At 43.8% G+C, this 20,069-nt stretch overlaps 1 protein-coding gene across 2 annotated transcripts; it reads left to right on the forward strand.

The window, feature by feature from the left end:
• The first annotated feature begins 532 nt into the window (after positions 1-532).
• On the forward strand, positions 533-13,877 carry Smok3c (sperm motility kinase 3C). Of its 2 annotated transcripts, NM_001310703.1 has the most exons (3): positions 533-965; positions 11,565-13,150; positions 13,566-13,877. In NM_001310703.1, exon 2 carries the CDS (start codon positions 11,591-11,593, stop codon positions 13,103-13,105), a length of 1,515 nt encoding a protein of 504 aa, NP_001297632.1. In that variant the 5' UTR covers positions 533-965; positions 11,565-11,590; the 3' UTR covers positions 13,106-13,150; positions 13,566-13,877. The 2 variants fall into 2 exon arrangements, with proteins under 2 accessions (NP_001297632.1, XP_017176542.1); XM_017321053.1 differs by lacking the exon at positions 13,566-13,877 and having other exon boundaries at positions 658-965; positions 11,565-13,378.
• Positions 13,878-20,069: the final 6,192 nt, after the last annotated feature.

A 20,069-nucleotide genomic window follows, 5' to 3' on the forward strand; every position in this document is an offset into this window, starting at 1 on the left:
CTTAGTAGTTAGATTGGCCCTAAAAAAGGGCTAGGGTTGGGGGAGTTTCCACGAACACCAAAACATAAAGCTTAATGAGATATGCAGTTAATGGTTAGCCGGGTATGAGAAAGGCCTTCTGTAATAATGTAAGACGGCTGGCTACAGGTATAAAAAGAAATGGCTACAGTAATGTCAGAAAGGCAGCATGAACCTAGGTCTTAATGAGAAGGACCTTTTTTTTTTCTTATGTTAAGTGGTGGCATCATCCTGGACGCATCAGTTGGAATGCAAAGGTGACACACAGAGTGTAGACATGAGGAGTTTAAAGCAGGAGGCACAGCAAACATTCAAACCAGAGACCTAAGGATATCAACACATCCTAGAGGTTTTGATTTCTAAAAGCCTAATGTCAGTCTCCATAGCCCACCTAAGCCAGAGCCTTGAGTCCCTCCCAGGCCTGCCAGGACAGGTCCTGATATGACCTCATGAGGAGCGACTATGATGCGGCCCAGCCAGCAGGGTTAAGCTGTGGCCACACCTAGATTTCTTTGAGTGTGTTGAGAGGAGTTGGTGGAGTTGGTGGAGTTTGGTGGAGTTGGTGGTGCCCTTTGCGATTTCGTTGTATCTAGTGAGCTGTGTGTGGATTTTGTGTTTGATTGGTTTGTGTGTGAGCTTGTGTGTGTGTGTGTGTGTGTGTGTGTGTGTGTGTGTGTGTCTAGATCAGTGTGTGTTTGGGAGGAGCGTTGCTTGTGTTTGTGAGTTGAGTTTTAAAATTACTTGAGTGTGAGTGACTTTGTGTTGTATGTGGGTGTGTGTGTGTAGGTATACCCGTGGGTGACTCTAAGTGCACCTGTGTGTTTGTGACCGAGTGTGTGAGAGTGTGTGTGTGCGAGCACACAAGAGTGTGTGTAGGTGCACGTGTAGCAGGTGTGAGAACATCTGTTGTGTTGAGGCCGTCAGTCAGCTTGGCCATTGTTTCTAAGGTAAACCATCTACTTTATTTTTTTTAAGATTTTTTTTATTATTATTTATTCACTTTACATTCCAATCATAGCCCCCTTCCCTCCTCTTCTCCTAGTTCCACCTCACATGCCCCTCCTCCTCTAATTCCCTCCCCTTCTCAGAGAAAGGGAGGCTGACTCCTTAGGTGCCACCATGCCCTGGGACATCTAGTCCTAGCAGGACTAAGCCTATCCTCTCCCACTGAGGCCAGAAAAGACTGCCCAGCTAAGGGAAAAGGGATCCAAAGGCAGGTAACAAAGTCAGAGACAGCCTCTGCTCCAGTTGGTAGGAGACCCAAATGAAGACTAAGATGTACATCTACTACAAATACGTAGGGGGACTAGGCCCACCCCTGCATGTTCTTTAGTTGCTGGTTCAGTCTCTGTGACTTCCATGTGCCCAAGTTAGTTGACTCTGTAGGTCTTCTTGTGGTGTCCTTGACCCCTCTGGCTTGCTCAGTTCTATCCCCACTCTTCCACAAGACTCCCCAAGCTCCACCTAGTGTTTGACTCTGGATCTCTGCATCTGTTTCCATCAGCTGCTAGGTGAAGCCTCTCAGAAGACAGTTAGGTCCTGTCTGCAAGTCATAGAGCATCGTTAACAGTGGTCTCTCCCATGGGGTGGGTCTCAAGTTTGGCCTGTCATTGGTTGGCCGTTCCCTCAATCTCTGCTCCATCTTTATCCCTGAACAGCTTATAGGTGAGACAAATTTTGGGTTGAAGGTTACCTGGGTTGGTTAGTGCCTCCCTCCCCCTACTGGAAATGCTGCCTGGCTACAGGAGATGGCCACTTCAGTCTCTCCAACCCCAGCTGCTAGAAGTCTCAGCTAGCATTTTCTCATAGGCTCCCTAGAGTCTCCCCCAACCCCATCCCCGCCAAGTCTCCAACTCATCCCAGAGATTTATCCCCCACATACACCCCTCTTCTGCCCCTCCCCCTGCTCTCCCCACACCTATCCCTACCCCTGTTCCCCTCCCCCACAACTCTCCCCCTCAGTTCCCTCCTTCCATCCAACTCTATTGGATTTCCCCTTTTGAATGGGATTCAAGCATGCTCTCTTGGGTCATCCTTGGTATTTAACTTCTTTGGGTCTGTTCATTACAGCGTGGTGATTCTGTACTTTATAGCTAATATCCACTTATAAGTGAGCACATACCATGTTTGTCTTTCTGGGTCTGGGTTACCTCACTCAGGATGATATTTTCAAGTTCCATCCATTGGCCTGCAAATTTCATGATGTCTTTGTTTTTCATAGCTGAATAGTATTCCATTGTGTAAATGAACCACATTTTCTTTATCCATTCTTCAGTTGAGGGACATCTGGGTTGTTTCAAGTTTCTGGCTGTCATGAATAAGGCTGCTATGAATATAGTTGAGGAAGTTTCTTGTTTGGGGTATATGTCTGGGAGTGGTAGAGCTGCGTCTTTGAGGTAGAACTATTCCTGGTTTTCTAAGAAAGTGCCAAATTGATTTCCAGAGTAGTTGTACAAGTTTGTACTCCCACCAGCAATTGAGAAGAGTTACCCTTGCTTCACATCCTCAACAGCATGTGACATCACTTGAGTTTTAGATCTTAGCCATTCTGATGGGTGTAAGATGGAATTTCAGAATCATTTTCATTTGTATTTCTCTGATGACTAAGTACGTTGAACATTGCTTTAAGTGCTTCTCAGCCATTCAAGATTCCTCTGTTGTGAATTCACTTGTTTAGCTCTATGCCCAATTTTTTGATTGGATTGTTTGGAATTTTGGGTGGTGGGGTTTCGATTGTTTGGTTGATTTTTTGGTTTCTTTTTTTTTAACGTTAGCTACCTCTTGAGTTCTTCATATATTTTGGATATCAGCCCTCTATCAGCTGTAGGACAGTGAAGACTCTCTCCCAGTCTATAGGCTGTTTTGTCCTAATGACAATGTCCTTTGCTTTACCGAAGCTTGCAGTTTCATGAGGTCCCACTTACTGTTGATCTTAGTGGCTGATCCCTTGGTGTTCTGTTCAGGAAGCTGTCTCCTGGGCTGATGAGTTCAAGGCTATCCCCCACTTTCTGTCCTATTAGACCTTGTGTGTCTGGTTTTATGTTGAGGTCTTTGATCCACTTCAAAATCTGAAATTAAAATTACTCCGTTGACGGTTTTTTCACAGGGTTTTTAAACACTGAAAGTTGGTCCTTGTGTTTTGGTGAACTAGCTACCAAGTCTGTGGATATTGGAGGGTTTTGTTTTGTTTTTGTTGCTCTTTTATTCATGAGACAGGGTTTCTCTGTGTAGCCATGGATGACCTTGAACTCGCTCTGTAGCCCAGGCTAGCCTTAACTCCGAAATCCAAGTGCTTCTGCTTCCTCAGTGCTGGGACTAAAGCTGTGTCCCACCCCCTGGTGGTTATTTGAGTCTTAACCTTATACGCTTTGGATTTTATTTTCTGGTTTCTTTGTTTGGCTGGTTTTTGGCTTTCAGTGTTGATTGAGGATTTTGTTTGAAATTCTCCTTTGATTTTATTATGTTTAGCATTTGGTGGAATTTTGTGCCAGTTTTTTCTTCTAGAATAACTTTTGTTATTCTAGATTTTCTTTTTTTTTCTTTTCCATTTTTTATTAGGTATTTAGCTCATTTACATTTCCAATGCTATATCAAAAGTCCCCCATAGCCAACCACCCCCACTCCCCTACGCACCCACTCCCCCTTTTTGGCCCTGGCATTCCCCTATACTGGGGCATATAAAGTTTGCGTATCCAATGGGTCTCTCTTTCCAGTGATGGCTGACTAGGCCATCTTTTGATACATATGCAGCTAGAGTCAAGAGCTCCGGGGTACTGGTTAGTTCATAATGTTGTTCCACCTATAGGGTTGCAGTTCCCTTTAGCTCCTTGGCTACTTTCTCTAGCTCCTCCATTGGGAGCCCTGTGATCCATCCATTAGCTGACTGTGAGCATCCACTTCTGTGTTTGCTAGGCCCCGGCATAGTCTCACAAGAGACAGCTACATCTGGGTCCTTTCGATAAAATCTTGCTAGTGTATGCAATGGTGTCAGCATTTGGATGCTGATTATGGGGTGGATCCCTGGATATGGCAGTCTCTACATGGTCCATCCTTTCATTACAGCTCCAAACTTTGTCTCTGTGTTCTCACTTCTAAGGAGGGGCATAGTGTCCACACTTCAGTCTTCATTTTTCTTGAGTTTCATGTGTTAGGAAATTGTATCTTATATCTTGGGTATCCTAGGTTTTGGGCTAATATCCACTTATCAGTAAGTACATATTGTGTGAGTTCCTTTGTGAATGTGTTACCTCACTCAGGATGATGCCCTCCAGGTCCATCCAATGGCTAGGAATTTCATAAATTCATTCTTTTTAATAGCTGAGTAGTACTCCATTGTGTAGATGTACCACATTTTCTGTATCCATTCCTCTGTTGAGGGGCATTAGGGTTCTTTCCAGCTTCTGGCTATTATAAATAAGGCTGCTATGAACATAGTGGAGCATGTGTCCTTCTTACCAGTTGGGGCATCTTCTGGATATATGCCCAGGAGAGGTATTGCTGGATCCTCCGGTAGTACTATGTCGAATTTTCTGAGGAACCGCCAGACTGATTTCCAGAGTGGTTGTACAAGCCTGCAATCCCACCAACAATGGAGGAGTGTTCCTCTTTCTCCACATCCATGCCAGCATCTGCTGTCACCTGAATTTTTGATCTTAGCCATTCTGACTGGTATGAGGTGGAATCTCAGGGTTGTTTTGATTTGCATTTCCCTGATGATTAAGGATGTTGAACATTTTTTCAGGTGCTTCTCTGCCATTCGGTATTCCTCAGGTGAGAATTCTTTGTTCAGTTCTGAGCCCCATTTTTTAATGGGGTTATTTGATTTTCTGAAGTCCACCTTCTTGAGTTCTTTATATATGTTGGATATTAGTCCCCTATCTGATTTAGGATAGGTAAAGATCCTTTCCCAATTGTTGGTGGTCTTTTTGTCTTATTGACGGTGTCTTTTGCCTTGCAGAAATTTTGGAGTTTCATTAGGTCCCATTTGTCAATTCTCGATCTTACAGCACAAGCCATTGCTGTTCTGTTCAAGAATTTTTCCCCTGTGCCCATATCTTCAAGGCTTTTCCCCACTTTCTCCTCTATAAGTTTCAGTGTCTTTGGTTTTATGTGGAGTTCCTTGATCCACTTAGATTTGACCTTAGTACAAGGAGATAAGTATGGATCGATTCGCATTCTTCTACATGATAACAACCAGTTGTGCCAGCACCAATTGTTGAAAATGCTGTCTTTCTTCCACTGGATGGTTTTAGATCCCTTGTCGAAGATCAAGTGACCATAGGTGTGTGGGTTCATTTTTGGGTCTTCAATTCTATTCCATTGGTCTACTTGTTTGTCTCTATACCAGTACCATGCAGTTTTTATCACAATTGCTCTGTAGTAAAGCTTTAGGTCAGGCATGGTGATTCCACCAGAGTTTCTTTTATCCTTGAGAAGAGTTTTTGCTATCCTAGGTTTTTTGTTATTCCAGATGAATTTGCAAATTGTTCCTTCTAATTCGTTGAAGAATTGAGTTGGAATTTTGATGGGGATTGCATTGAATCTGTAGATTGCTTTTGGCAAGATAGCCATTTTTACAATGTTGATCCTGCCAATCCATGAGCATGGGAGATCTTTCCATCTTCTGAGATCTTCTTTAATTTCTTTCTTCAGAGACTTGAAGTTTTTATCATACAGATCTTTCACTTCCTTAGTTAGAGTCACACCGAGATATTTTATATTACTTGTGACTATTGAGAAGGGTGTTGTTTCCCTAATTTCTTTCTCAGCCTGTTTATTCTTTGTGTAGAGAAAGGCCATTGACTTGTTTGAGTTAATTTTATATCCAGCTACTTCACCAAAGCTGTTTATCAGGTTTAGGAGTTCTCTGGTGAATTTTTAGGGTCACTTATATATACTATCATATCATCTGCAAAAAGTGATATTTTGACTTCCTCCTTTCCAATTTGTATTCCCTTGATCTCCTTTTGTTGTCGAATTGCTCTGGCTAATACTTCAAGTACTATGTTGAAAAGGTAGGGAGAAAGTGGGCAGCCTTGTCTAGTCCCTGATTTTAGTGGGATTGCTTCCAGCTTCTCTCCATTTACTTTGATGTTGGCTACTGGTTTGCTGTAGATTGCTTTTATCATGTTTAGGTATGGGCCTTGAATTCCTGATCTTTCCAAAACTTTTATCATGAATGGGTGTTGGATCTTGTCAAATGCTTTTTCTGCATCTAACGAGATGATCATGTGGTTTTTGTCTTTGAGTTTGTTTATATAATGGATTACATTGATGGATTTTCGTATATTAAACCATCCCTGCATCCCTGGAATAAAACCTACTTGGTCAGGATGGATGATTGCTTTAATGTGTTCTTGGATTCGGTTAGCGAGAATTTTATTAAGGATTTTTGCATCGATATTCATAAGAGAAATTGGTCTGAAGTTCTCTATCTTTGTTGGATCTTTGTGTGGTTTAGGTATCAGAGTAATAGTGGCTTCATAAAATGAGTTGGGTAGAGTACCTTCTACTTCTATCTTGTGAAAAAGTTTGTGCAGAACTGGAATTAGATCTTCTTTGAAGGTCTGATAGAACTCTGAACTAAACCCATCTGGCCCTGGGCTTTTTTTTGACTGGGAGACTATTAATAACTGCTTCTATTTCTTTAGGGGATATGGGACTGTTTAGAAGGTCAACTTGATCCTGATTCAAGTTTGGTACCTGGTATCTGTCCAGAAATTTGTCCATTTCGTCCAGGTTTTCCAGTTTTGTTGAGTATAGCCTTTTGTAGAAGGATCTGATGGTGTTTTGGATTTCTTCAGGATCTGTTGTTATGTCTCCCTTTTCATTTCTGATTTTGTTAATTAGGATTTTGTCCCTGTGCCCTCTAGTGAGTCTAGCTAAGGGTTTATCTATCTTGTTGATTTTCTCAAAGAACCTACTCCTCGTTTGGTTAATTCTTTGAATAGTTCTTCTTGTTTCCACTTGGTTGATTTCACCCCTGAGTTTGATTATTTCCTACCGTCTACTCCTCTTGGGTGAATTTGCTTCCTTTTTTTCTAGAGCTTTTAGATGTGTTGTCAAGCTGCTAGTATGTGCTCTCTCCCATTTCTTCTTGGAGGAACTCAGAGCTATGAGTTTCCCTCTTAGAAATGCTTTCATTGTGTCCCAAAGGTTTGGGTACGTTGTGGCTTCATTTTCATTAAACTCTAAAAAGTCTTTAATTTCTTTCTTTATTCCTTCCTTGACCAAGGTATCATTGAGAAGAGTGTTGTTCAGTTTCCACGTGAATGTTGGCTTTCCATTATTTATGTTGTTATTGAAGATCAGTCTTAGGCCATGGTGGTCTGATAGGATACATGGGACAATTTCAATATTTTTGTATCTGTTGAGGCCTGTTTTGTGACCAATTATATGGTCAATTTTGGAGAAGGTCCCGTGAGGTGCTGAGAAGAAGGTATATCCTTTTGTTTTAGGATAAAATGTTCTGTAGATATCTGTCAGGTCCATTTGTTTCATAACTTCTGTTAGTTTCACTGTGTCCCTGTTTAGTTTCTGTTTCCACGATCTTTCCATTGATGAAAGTGGTGTGTTGAAGTCTCCCACTATTATTGTGTGAGGTGCAATGTGTGCTTTGAGCTTTACTAAAGTGTCTTTAATGAATGTGGCTGCCCTTGCATTTGGAGCGTAGATATTCAGAATTGAGAGTTCCTCTTGGAGGATTTTACCTTTGATGACTATGAAGTGTCCCTCCTTGTCTTTTTTGATAACTTTGGGTTGGAAGTCGATTTTATCCGATATTAGAATGGCTACTCCAGCCTGTTTCTTCAGACCATTTGCTTGGAAAATTGTTTTCCAGTCTTTCACTCTGAGGTAGTGTCTGTCTTTTTCCCTGAGATGGGTTTCCTGTAAGCAGCAGAATGTTGGGTCCTGTTTGTGTAGCCAGTCTGTTAGTCTATGTCTTTTTATTGGGGAATTGAGTCCATTGATATTAAGAGATATTAAGGAAAAGTAATTGTTGCTTCCTATTATTTTTGTTTTTAGAGATGGCATTCTGTTCTTGTGGCTGTCTTCTTTTTGGTTTGTTGAGGGATTACTTTCTTGTTTGTTCTAGGGCATGATTTCCGTCCTTGTATTGCTTCTTTTCTGTTATTATCCTTTGAAGGGCTGGATTTGTGGAAAGATAATGTGTGAATTTGGTTTTGTCGTGGAATACTTTGGTTTCTCCTCTATGGTAATTGAGAGTTTGGCCGGGTATAGTAGCCTGGGCTGGCATTTGTGTTCTCTTAGTGTCTGTATAACATCTGTCCAGGCTCTTCTGGCTTTCATAGTCTCTGGTGAAAAGTCTGGTATAATTTTGATAGGCCTTCCTTTATATGTTACTTGACCTTTCTCCCTTACTGCTTTTAATATTCTATCTTTATTTAGTGCATTTGTTGTTCTGATTATTATGTGTCGGGAGGAATTTCTTTTCTGGTCCAGTCTATTTGGAGTTCTGTAGGCTTCTTGTATGATCATGGGCATCTCTTTCTTTATGTTTGGGAAGTTTTCTTCTATTATTTTGTTGAAGATATTAGCTGGCCCTTTAAGTTGAAAATCTTCATTCTCATCAATTCCTATTATCCGTAGGTTTGGTCTTCTCATTGTGTCCTGGATCCTGGATGTTTTGAGTTAGGATCCTTTTGCATTTTGTATTTTCTTTGACTGTTGTGTCGATGTTCTCTATGGAATCTTCTGCACCTGAGATTCTCTCTTCCATTTCTTGTATTCTGTTGCTGATGCTCGCATCTATGGTTCCAGATCTCTTTCCTAGGGTTTCTATCTCCAGCGTTGCCTCGCTTTGGGTTTTCTTTATTGTGTCTACTTCCCTTTTTAGTTCTAGTATGGTTTTGTTCATTTCCATCACCTGTTTGGATGTGTTTTTCTGTTTTTCTTTAAGGACTTCTACCTGTTTGGTTGTGTTTTCGTGCTTTTCTTTAAGGGCCTGTAACTCTTTAGCAGTGCTCTCCTGTAATTCTTTAAGTGACTTATGAAAGTCCTTCTTGATGTCCTCTATCATCATCATGAGAAATGTTTTTAAATCTGGGTCTAGATTTTCGGTTGTGTTGGGGTGCCCAGGACTAGGTGGGGTGGGAGTGCTGCGTTCTGATGATGGTGAGTGTTCTTGATTTCTGTTAGTAGGATTCTTACGTTTGCCTTTCGCTATCTGGTAATCTCTGAAGCTAGCTGTTATAGTTGTCTCTGTTAAGAGCTTGTTCTTCAGGTGACTCTGTTAGCCTCTATAAGCAGACCTGGGAGGGTAGCTCTCTCCTTAGTTTGAGTGGGCAGAGTATTCTCTGCAGGCAAGCTCTCTTCTTGCAGGGAAGGTACCCAGATATCTGGTGTTCGAACCGGACTCCTCGCAGGAGTTGTGTTCCACTCACTAGAGGTCTTAGGATCCCGTGGGGAATCCTGTGTGGGCCCTTGCGGGTGTCGGGCACCTCCGCTGGCAAGGTACCTCGGGGCTCGAGTGGAGCGGAAGGGGCTTGTGCCCCAGGTCAGGCCCGGGTAGTCCGCTTCCCTATTTACCGCAGTCTCAGGTTCTGAGCGTTTGGATTGGGGCAGGGGCTGTGTTCCACTCACCAGAGGTCTTAGGATCCCGTGGGGAATCCTGTGTGGGCCCTTGCGGGTGTTGGGCGAGACTCTGCTGGCAAGGTACCTCGGGGCTCGAGTGGAGCGGAAGGGGCTTGTGCCCCAGGTCCGGCCCGGGTAGTCCGCTTCCCTATTTACCCTAGATTTTCTTATTTATTGTATTTTTGGTTGTTTCAGTTTTGGCTTTGTTTGGGGCTTTATATATTGTTTTGTTTTTGTTTTAGTTTGTTTTTGTTTGTTTGTTTGTTTTTGGTTTTCTTTTGTTTTTTTGTTTTTTTGTTTTTTTTTTTTTTTGGTTTGTTTGTTTTTTGAGACAGGGTTTCTCTGTGTAGCCCTGGCTGTTCTGGAACTCACTCTGTAGGACAGGATAGTCTCAAACTCAGAAATCTGGCTGCCTCTGCCTCTCAAGGCTGGGATCAAAGGTGTTTGCCACCACTGCCCAGCTTTTTTATGATTTTTAAAAGTTATAATATTTATTGATAATTTCAGACATCCATAAAATGTATCTGGATCCTAGTTACGCCATGCCCTTCCCTCACTCATCCCAGATCCCTCCCCACAGTCACTCCCACAACCCACAAAATTCATGTACTTGTTTACTAACCTGCTGTCATATGTTCATGAGTGTGGGGGCATCCACTGGAGTGTGGTTGATCTACCAGGAGCCACATCCTTAAGGAGGAATGACTGTCTTTTCTGGATGTCATCAACTGTCAATGTTCCCGGGATGGGTTAGTCAGGGTGCAATGCTTGATTTTGGGCAGATTTCATGCTGGAGGCCACAGCTGCTGTGAATTCATGAGTGCACTGGTCTTGTCGTGTCAAGGAGATAATATTTTGCTCAGGTCCTTCCCAATCCCTGGTTCTTACAATCTCTCTATTCCCTTTTGCTGTGATAGTCCCTAAGCCCTGGAGGGAGGGAAGGAAGGAGGGAGGAGGGAGAAAGGAAAGGAGAAGAGGGTACAATGTAGACACCCCGGTTTTTGAGCACTTAGTTAACATTTACTCTCTTGTCTTTGACCAGTTGTGAGTTTCTGTATCATGGCACAAGGAAATTTCTCTGAGATATGAGAGTTACTAATAAAGGTCATTTCTCTGAGACAGGAGAGTTGTACTAATAAATACAGTGGCCACACCAGCTCATATCCTCCCATGGACAACTTACATGAGGGTTGCCATCCCCCACATCCACCCACACCAGCATTTGTGCCTTTGCCATCTGATTAGAATAAGATAAAATCTCAAACTAGTATTAGTTTTCATATCCCTCATGGCCATATATATATATATATATATATATATATATATATATATATATATACATTTTTCAGGCGATTCCACATCTTCTGAGAAAACCCTCTTCATATCCCTATCCCAATTATTCCCAATTATCCATTGGGTTCTTTTCTCCATTATTTTTATTTTTATTTTTTTAATTCTTTGTGTATTCTAGAAGTTTTGATGAGTTTGTTATATTGATCATTTATACATTTCCTTGTACATTTTGTTATGTTTTGTTTTGTTTTTAAAGACAGGGTTTCTCTGTATAGCGCTAGCTGTACTGAAACTTACTCTATAGACCAGGCTGGTCCCGAACTCAGAAATCCCCCTACCTCTGCTTCCCAAGTGCTGGGATTAAAGGTGCATTCCACCATGCACAGCTCCTTGTACATTTTTATACTTACATACCACTAGGTAATATTTCTTCTTAGTGTTGCTGAGCTGTGCCCCTCTGTCCTAGTGACTTGCAGCTAGGTTTTTTAATTTGGATTTTCTTGGCTTTCTGTGTGGTTTTGATTTTCTTGGTTTCTGCTGTTGTTAGTTTTTATTGGGTTTTAGTTGTCTGTTTTGCTTATTTTTCACTATTTTAATTTTTATCTTTGCTTTCTTTCTTTTCTTTATTTCTTCCCCCCCCCCCCCACCAAACCCCTTAGGTAGCATTTATATTTTGTTACCTCAAATGGGCCCTGGGAGTCAACAGAAGTCAGAAAAGCTCAGATGTAAGCCTCCTTTCTCTAACATGGATGGTTTTCATGCTCAATATGTGATGCTAGAGACTATCGGCCATGGAGGCTGTGCCACAGTGAAGCTGGCCCAGCACCGCCTCACAGGCACTCATGTGGCTGTCAAAACCATTCAAAAGAGGGGGTATTGGTGCATCCTTATCATGTCTGAGGTAGACTTACTGATGATGGCCGATCATCCAAATGTCATCTCTCTCCTTCAAGTCATTGAGACCAAGAAGAAAGTATACCTCATTATGGAGTTGTGCGAGGGTAAATCACTTTACCAACACATCCGAAAAGCTGGCTACCTGCAGGAGCATGAAGCACGCGCATTATTCAAGCAGCTCTTAAGTGCTATGAACTACTGCCACAACCAGGGTATAGTTCACAGGGACCTGAAACCGGACAATATCATGGTTGAAAAAGATGGGAAAGTGAAGATCATTGATTTTGGACTCAGCACCAAAGTGAAGCCAGGGCAAAAACTCAACTTATTCTGTGGGACTTACCCATTTAGTGCTCCTGAGGTGCTCCTTAGCACACCCTATGATGGGCCCAAGATCGATGTATGGACTCTTGGAGTTGTGTTGTATTTTATGGTAACTGGAAAGATCCCGTTTGATGCTTGCAGCATAAAAAGGCTGGTAAAGCGAATTCTTGCAGGAAAGTATTCTATTCCCTCTAGACTGTCAGCAGAGCTCCGAGACCTGCTTAGTCTTTTAATGACGGCCAACCCCAAACTCAGGCCCACTGTTGCTGAGGTTATGGTGCATCCCTGGGTCACAGAAGGCTCAGGGGTGTTCCCAGATCCTTGTGAAGAACAGACCCCCCTCAAGCCAGACCCTGCGATTGTAAAAGCAATGGGACATATCGGGTTCCAAGCTCAAGATATTGAAGATTCGTTACGTCAGAGAAAATTCAACCAAACCATGGCGTCTTATTGTCTACTGAAAAAACAGATTCTTAAGGAATGTGACAGGCCAACCCGGGCTAGGCCCGTGAACCCATCGGTGACCCCATTCCCTTCCCTTGTTGATACTGCTACTACCTGTCTCGGACTTCGCAGGAGAGAGAATGAACCCACATGTCCCTGGTCATCCGCCAATAGGCAAGTGTCTGTCTGTGGCAAGAGTACTAGTAAGAAAAGAGACAGAAGAGTCAGTTGGCCCAGTGTTCTCGGCAGGCCACGCCACACGGCACCCACAATGGACCACACACGCACCCGTACTAGGAGTGTACCCTGCATTTGCTCAATGTTTTGCACAGTCCAGCCAAACAGCAGCGAAGAGAGCACACAAGGCCACACCAGAGCCTCAGCAGCAGATAAGCCTGTCCGCAGCAGGGGCTGGCCCAGAGGCATCAAGGGCTGGACGAGGATGATAGGAAATGCGATGAGGAAGCTCTGTTGCTGTATCCCATCCAAAGAGACATCTCACCTGGGGCAGAACAGAGTCTCCCCCAAAAAATAAGACACAGGAAGGGTGTCAGGAGAACAAGCATCCGGCAAGGCCCAGGTACATTTCTGCATTTGAATGTATCTATGTTACTCATGTCTGTGTCAACTGGCAGATGATACTTATGTATATGGTGCAAAGCATGGGGAAGCTAGGTGTAGACACCGTGGGATGATGGGTAAATCGAACCTGCCAACAGACCTAGCATCCCAGAAGGTATCTCCTGTGTGTATCCTGCATGTTGAACAAGGAGGGGAACTCACCATGCTAGGGGGAGGAAGTGGTGAGAAGGAAGAGGAGGAGATGCTGAGGGAGGAGAGGATGGTATGTGATGGGAGCTAGGAGTGGGGGGAAGAGGTTGGGACAGGAGGAGGCAACTTGGGGGAGCAGTGTGAAACAGGGTAACCACAGCTGGAGAGATGCCCTGTGCAGCTGAGGTTCTCAGAGTCCCTCTCACGTGTGCTTTGCATTTTAGAAGATCACCAGAGGATGCCGGATGCTACGATTCTACAGTTATAGTATTGGAAAGGACCCGTGTATAGACACGGACCTGAAAAAGGGAACCTTGTGGAAAGGCATCATGTTCTGGGTTCAGCGTGCTTCACTCAGAGCCCCCAGTCCAGCCAGGGGGCAAGAAAGCAAATGATGAAATCCCAGATGGGCTCTGGGAACACCATTCAGAGTAGTGGCTTAAAGCATGTCCAAAGCTGGTAGAGACAGCCCCTCTGCCTGCCCAGGCTCATAATCAGACTCCTCCTCTGAGAATAAAATAGATGTTTGTGAAAGATGACCTCGGAGATTTTCCTGCCTCTTCTTTTTTTTTTAATTTTATCTCTTTTCTTCTTTCTTTTTTAATATTTTTATGTTAGGTATTTTCCTCATTTACATTTCCAATGCTATCCCAAAAGTCCCCCATAACCTCCCCCCCACTCCCGTTCCCATCCCCTCCCACATTTTGGCCCTGCCATTCCCCTGTACAGGGACATATAAAGTTTGCATGCCTCTTCTTTACATAGGAAAATTGTTCCTGTGGTGTCAAAAGCCCCAGGACGAATAACTTCACACCCCAAACCACCTGATCATAAAGAGTGCCTTTGAAGGGACCAAGCTTTCAGGTACCTGAAGTGGGGAATTGTAGAAGCTGGGTGTGGACTTTGGGTCCTTCTGGACCCAGCAGCATGATCAGAAGGACCAGAGAGAACATTAGATAGCATCAGCTTGACCCTCTTCCACAGAGGCAAGCTCGGTAACCCTGTGAATTCCTGGAGATGTGGCATGAGTTGCATCACAGGGTCTCTGCCTATGTAAGATCAGAGAGCCTGGAGTTAGCTAAATATCAGTGTCCCTTGGCCTCAAGGGAGACGGGAGTTTGGATTCCAGCTCTCCCCTAGTCCTGTAATAAACAGTCCCCCTCAAATGCAGACAGCAAGGTCTACATGATGTTCACAGCTCCCCTGGCCTGAAACCGTCCTGTGATTGATACTACAAACTAGGAAACAGGGACTTGAACTTGAGATCACTGACTCAGGCTAGGGAGGGCTCCAGGGCACCTGATCTCAATTGCAATGTCAGAAGCTGAAGCACAATGACCAGTGGTGCCAGGTTTTCTTTTCTGCTCTCAGGCCTGGCAATGAAGTCCACATAGGAGAATCTTTCCTCCCAGTCGTACTGTCTGCAGATACGAGGTTCCTCAAGAGAGGACTCAAAACCCCAGAAAAGAGTCTTCAAAAGGAAAGAGCTACACACTGCACTGCCCACATGTAGTGGCTATTCCTGGTTGTCAACTTGACAATATTTGGAATGAACTACAATCCGGAATTGGAAGGCTCACCAGTGACCCTTATCTGGAGGCTTGGAGATCCTTATCTGGATCTTGGTTTGAAGATCTTGATCCATAGTGGCTATGGATTCCAGAAGATTGAATCTCCGAGTTTAAGGAACACACCTTTAATCTGGGCTCCACCTTCTGCTGGAGACAATATAAGGACATTGGAAGAAGGGAGTCTAGCTCTTGCTCTTGCTCCTTCGCCTGCTTGCTGCGTGAGACTGAGTAACTGCTAGATCCTTGGACTTCCATTCACAGCTGCGACTGAACAATTGTTGGGAATTGGGCTGCCGACTGTAAGTCATCAATAAATTCCTTTACTATCTAGACACTATCCATAAGTTCTGTGACTCTAGAGAACCCTGACTAATACAGAAGTTGGTACCAGGAGTGGTTCTAGAGTAACAGAAGTACAAGGATGAATCTTTTAAAATACTGGAATTGGCTTGTTGATCCACCAGCACTTTCAACTATTGAAACCTCTCCAGATTCTCTCCCTCCTGGGAGCTCAGAGAATTTTGAAGACCCATGGTTTAAACTATATTCCGAACTTAAAGAAGCTAATGCCCTTGATTTTCTTAATGAATTAGGTGATTCAGTGCACAAAGCTTTCTACAAGATGGGGAAAAAATCGGAAAATGATTTTACTGGCTGGCTGCTCTTAGTATCTGTGGAAAGAATGATGAATGAAAGGAAGGAGTTGTGTGATAAAATCGAAAGGCTCCAGACACAAGTAAACGATCTAAAAGTTGCTAAGTGTGTCCTTGAAGAGAATCTTCTCTCTTGTAGCAATAGAGCTCAAGTTGCAGAAAATCAAACAGAAACTCTCATTGTAAGGTTGGCTGAACTACAGCGAAAATTCAAGTCTCAGCCTCAGAGTGTGTCGACAGTTAAAGTAAGGGCTCTAATTGGCAAAGAATGGGATCCTACAACATGGGACGGGGATGTGTGGGAAGACCATGTTGAAACTGAGAATTTTGAATCTTCAGATTCTCAAGGGTTTGCCCCACCTGAGGAAGTAGTACCCTCAGCCCCACCCCTTGAAATAATGCCTTCCCCACATGAGGAAATTAATTTTGCAGAGTCTGATAGACCAGCAATGACTTTCACTACTGATGTTTCTCAAGGCCCACCAATAGTTTCTTCTAGACCTGTAACCAGACTCAAAGCAAAACAGGCTCCTAGAGGGGAGGTAGAAAGTGTAGTCCACGAGGAAATTCGCTACACTACTAAGGAGCTTAATGAGTTTGCTAATTCATTCAAGCAGAAACCTGGTGAATATGTGTGGGAATGGATTTTAAGGGTGTGGGATAAGGGTGGAAGGAACATAAGACTAGAGCAGGCTGAGTTTATTGACATGGGTCCTCTGAGTAGAGATTCTAGGTTTAATACGGAAGCTCGCATAGTTAAAAAAGGTGTCAAAAGTTTGTTTGAATGGTTGGCTGAGGTGTTTATCAAAAGATGGCCTACTGGAAATGACTTGGAGATGCCTGATATTCCGTGGCTTAATGTTGATGAAGGGATTTTAAGACTTAGGGAAATTGCAATGCTAGAGTGGATATATTGTGTAAAGCATAATTGTCCACATTGGGAAGGTCCAGAAGATATGCCTTTCACCAGCTCTATAAGACGCAAATTGGTGAGAGGGGCACCAGCACATTTGAAGGGTTTTGTTCTTTCCCTTTTCCTTGTGCCAGATCTTAGCATTGGAGATGCTTCTGCTCAATTAGATGAATTAAATTCACTGGGTTTAGTTGGATTCCGAGGTAACAAGGGCCAGGTGGCAGCATTGAATCGCCGGAGACAAGGTGATTCTAGTTATTATAATGGACAGTGTAGACAAAAGAATGTTTATAATAACATACCCAGTAATGGTCAGCACAGGAGAGGTGAAATTTATAATGGCATGACTCGGTTGGACCTTTGGTACTGGCTAACCAATCATGGTGTTTCCAGGAATGAAATACATAGGAAGCCTACTGCATATTTGTTTGATCTGTATAAGCAGAAAAATTCTCAAACAAATGAAAGAAAGGATACATTAGATCGTGGTAAACAGCCCAATGAAAGAAAGGCTACATTAGATCGTGGTAAACAGCAATCTCGGCCAGTGAATCAATTTCCAGACTTGAGACAGTTTGCAGATCCGGAACCCCTTGAATGAAGGGGTGGCCAGGTTCCGCTGAGGAAGGATCTTGATAAGACACCCAAAGGTTTTGCTGTTACCCTTTCTCCAGTTCTTCCCCAGAGGGACCTACGGCCTTTTACAAGGGTAACTGTACACTGGGGAAAAGGAAATAATCAGACTTTTCGGGGTCTGCTGGATACTGGTTCTGAGTTGACACTGATCCCAGGGGATCCCAAGAAACATTGTGGCCCTCCAGTTAAAGTAGGGGCTTATGGAGGGCAGGTGATTAATGGAGTTTTGACTGATGTCCGACTCACAGTAGGTCCAGTAGGTCCCCGGACACATCCTGTGGTGATTTCCCCAGTTCCAGAATCTATAATTGGGATAGATATACTCAGAAATTGGCAGAATTCTCATATTGGTTCCCTGAACTGTAGAGTGAGGGCTATTATGGTTGGAAAGGCCAAATGGAAGCCTTTAGAGTTGCCTCTGCCAAAGAAAATAGTGAATCAAAAACAGTATCGTATTCCTGGAGGCATTGCAGAAATTACTGCCACTATCAAGGACTTGAAAGATGCAGGGGTGGTGGTTCCCACCACATCTCCGTTTAACTCTCCTATCTGGCCAGTGCAGAAAACAGATGGATCATGGAGAATGACAGTTGATTATCGAAAACTAAATCAGGTAGTAACTCCAATTGCAGCTGCTGTACCAGATGTAGTTTCGTTACTTGAGCAAATTAACACATCTCCTGGCACCTGGTATGCGGCTATTGATCTGGCAAATGCCTTCTTCTCAGTACCTGTCCATAAGGACCACCAGAAGCAATTTGCTTTCAGTTGGCAAGGCCAACAGTATACCTTCACAGTTTTGCCTCAAGGATATATTAACTCTCCTGCCCTGTGTCATAATTTAGTTAGAAGGGATCTTGATCGTTTGAGTCTTCCACAAAATATCACATTGGTGCATTATATTGATGACATTATGCTGATTGGACCAAGTGAGCAGGAAGTAGCAACCACTTTGGACTCATTGGTAACACATATGCGTATCAGAGGATGGGAAATAAATCCAACCAAAATTCAAGGACCATCTACCTCAGTGAAATTCTTAGGAGTCCAGTGGTGTGGAGCATGCAGAGATATTCCTTCTAAGGTGAAAGATAAGTTATTGCACCTGGCCCCTCCTACAACCAAGAAAGAAGCACAACGTTTAGTGGGCCTATTTGGATTCTGGAGACAACACATCCCTCACTTGGGTGTGTTACTTAGGCCTATTTACCAAGTGACTCGGAAAGCTGCTAGCTTTGTGTGGGGCCTGGAACAGGAGAAGGCCCTTCAACAGGTCCAGGCTGCTGTGCAGGCTGCTCTACCACTTGGACCATATGACCCAGCAGACCCGATGGTACTTGAGGTGTCTGTGGCTGATAGAGATGCTGTTTGGAGCCTCTGGCAGGCCCCTGTAGGTGAATCACAGAAAAGACCTTTGGGATTTTGGAGCAAAGCTCTACAATCATCTGCAGACAACTATTCTCCCTTTGAAAAACAGCTCTTGGCCTGCTATTGGGCCTTAGTGGAAACTGAACGTTTGACAATAGGACACCAAGTTACTATGCGACCTGAACTACCCATCATGAGCTGGGTACTATCAGACCCTGCAAGTCATAAAGTGGGACGCGCACAGCAGCAGTCTATTATCAAATGGAAGTGGTATATACGTGATCGGGCCAGAGCAGGTCCTGAAGGCACAAGCAAGTTACATGAAGAAGTTGCTCAAATGCCTATGGTTTCTACTCCTGTTACAATGCCATCTGCTGCCAAGCATGCGCCTATAGCCTCATGGGGTGTTCCCTATGATCGACTGACCGAAGAGGAGAAGACTAGGGCCTGGTTTACTGATGGCTCTGCACGTTATGCAGGCACCACCCAGAAGTGGACAGCTGCAGCATTACAACCCCTTTCTGGGACAACCTTGAAAGACACAGGTGAAGGGAAATCTTCACAGTGGGCAGAACTTCGGGCAGTACACATGGTATTACAGTTTGTTTGCAAGAAGAAATGGCCAGATGTACGATTATTCACTGACTCATGGGCTGTAGCCAATGGATTGGCTGGATGGTCAGGGACTTGGAAAGATCACAATTGGAAAATTGGTGAGAAAGACATCTGGGGAAGAAGTATGTGGATAGATCTCTCCAAATGGGCAAAGGATGTGAAGATATTTGTGTCCCATGTAAATGCTCACCAAAAGGTGACTTCAGCCGAGGAGGAGTTCAATAATCAAGTGGATAAGATGACCCGTTCTGTGGACAGTCAGCCTCTCTCCCCAGCCATCCCTGTCATTGCTCAATGGGCACATGAACAAAGTGGCCATGGTGGTCGAGATGGAGGTTATGCTTGGGCTCAGCAACATGGGCTTCCACTCACCAAAGCTGACCTGGCTACAGCTGCTGCTGATTGCCAGATCTGCCAACAGCAGAAACCAACACTGAGCCCCAGATATGGCACCATTCCTCGAGGTGACCAGCCAGCAACCTGGTGGCAGGTTGACTACATTGGACCACTTCCTTCATGGAAAGGACAGCGTTTTGTTCTTACTGGAGTAGATACTTATTCTGGTTATGGATTTGCTTTTCCTGCACGTAATGCCTCTGCTAAAACCACCATTCATGGATTGACAGAATGCCTTATCTATCGTCATGGTATTCCACACAGTATTGCTTCTGACCAAGGAACTCATTTCACAGCCAGAGAAGTACGACAGTGGGCTCACGATCATGGAATTCACTGGTCTTACCACATTCCCCATCATCCTGAAGCAGCTGGGCTGATAGAAAGATGGAATGGCCTTTTGAAGACGCAGTTACAACGCCAATTAGGTGGTAACAGCTTGGAAGGCTGGGGCAGAGTTCTTCAGAAGGCAGTATATGCTTTGAATCAGCGCTCGATATATGGTACAGTTTCACCCATAGCCAGGATTCATGGGTCCAGGAATCAAGGGGTGGAAAACGGAATAGTTCCACTTAC

The sequence above is a fragment of the Mus musculus genome, chromosome 5 (assembly GCF_000001635.26).
Source record: "Mus musculus strain C57BL/6J chromosome 5, GRCm38.p6 C57BL/6J".
NCBI lineage: Eukaryota > Metazoa > Chordata > Mammalia > Rodentia > Muridae > Mus > Mus musculus.

Bases quoted from the DNA above. Each gene is read 5' to 3' on its own strand.
- Smok3c (NM_001310703.1), top strand. From the start codon at position 11,591: ATGGGCCCTGGGAGTCAACAGAAGTCAGAAAAGCTCAGATGTAAGCCT.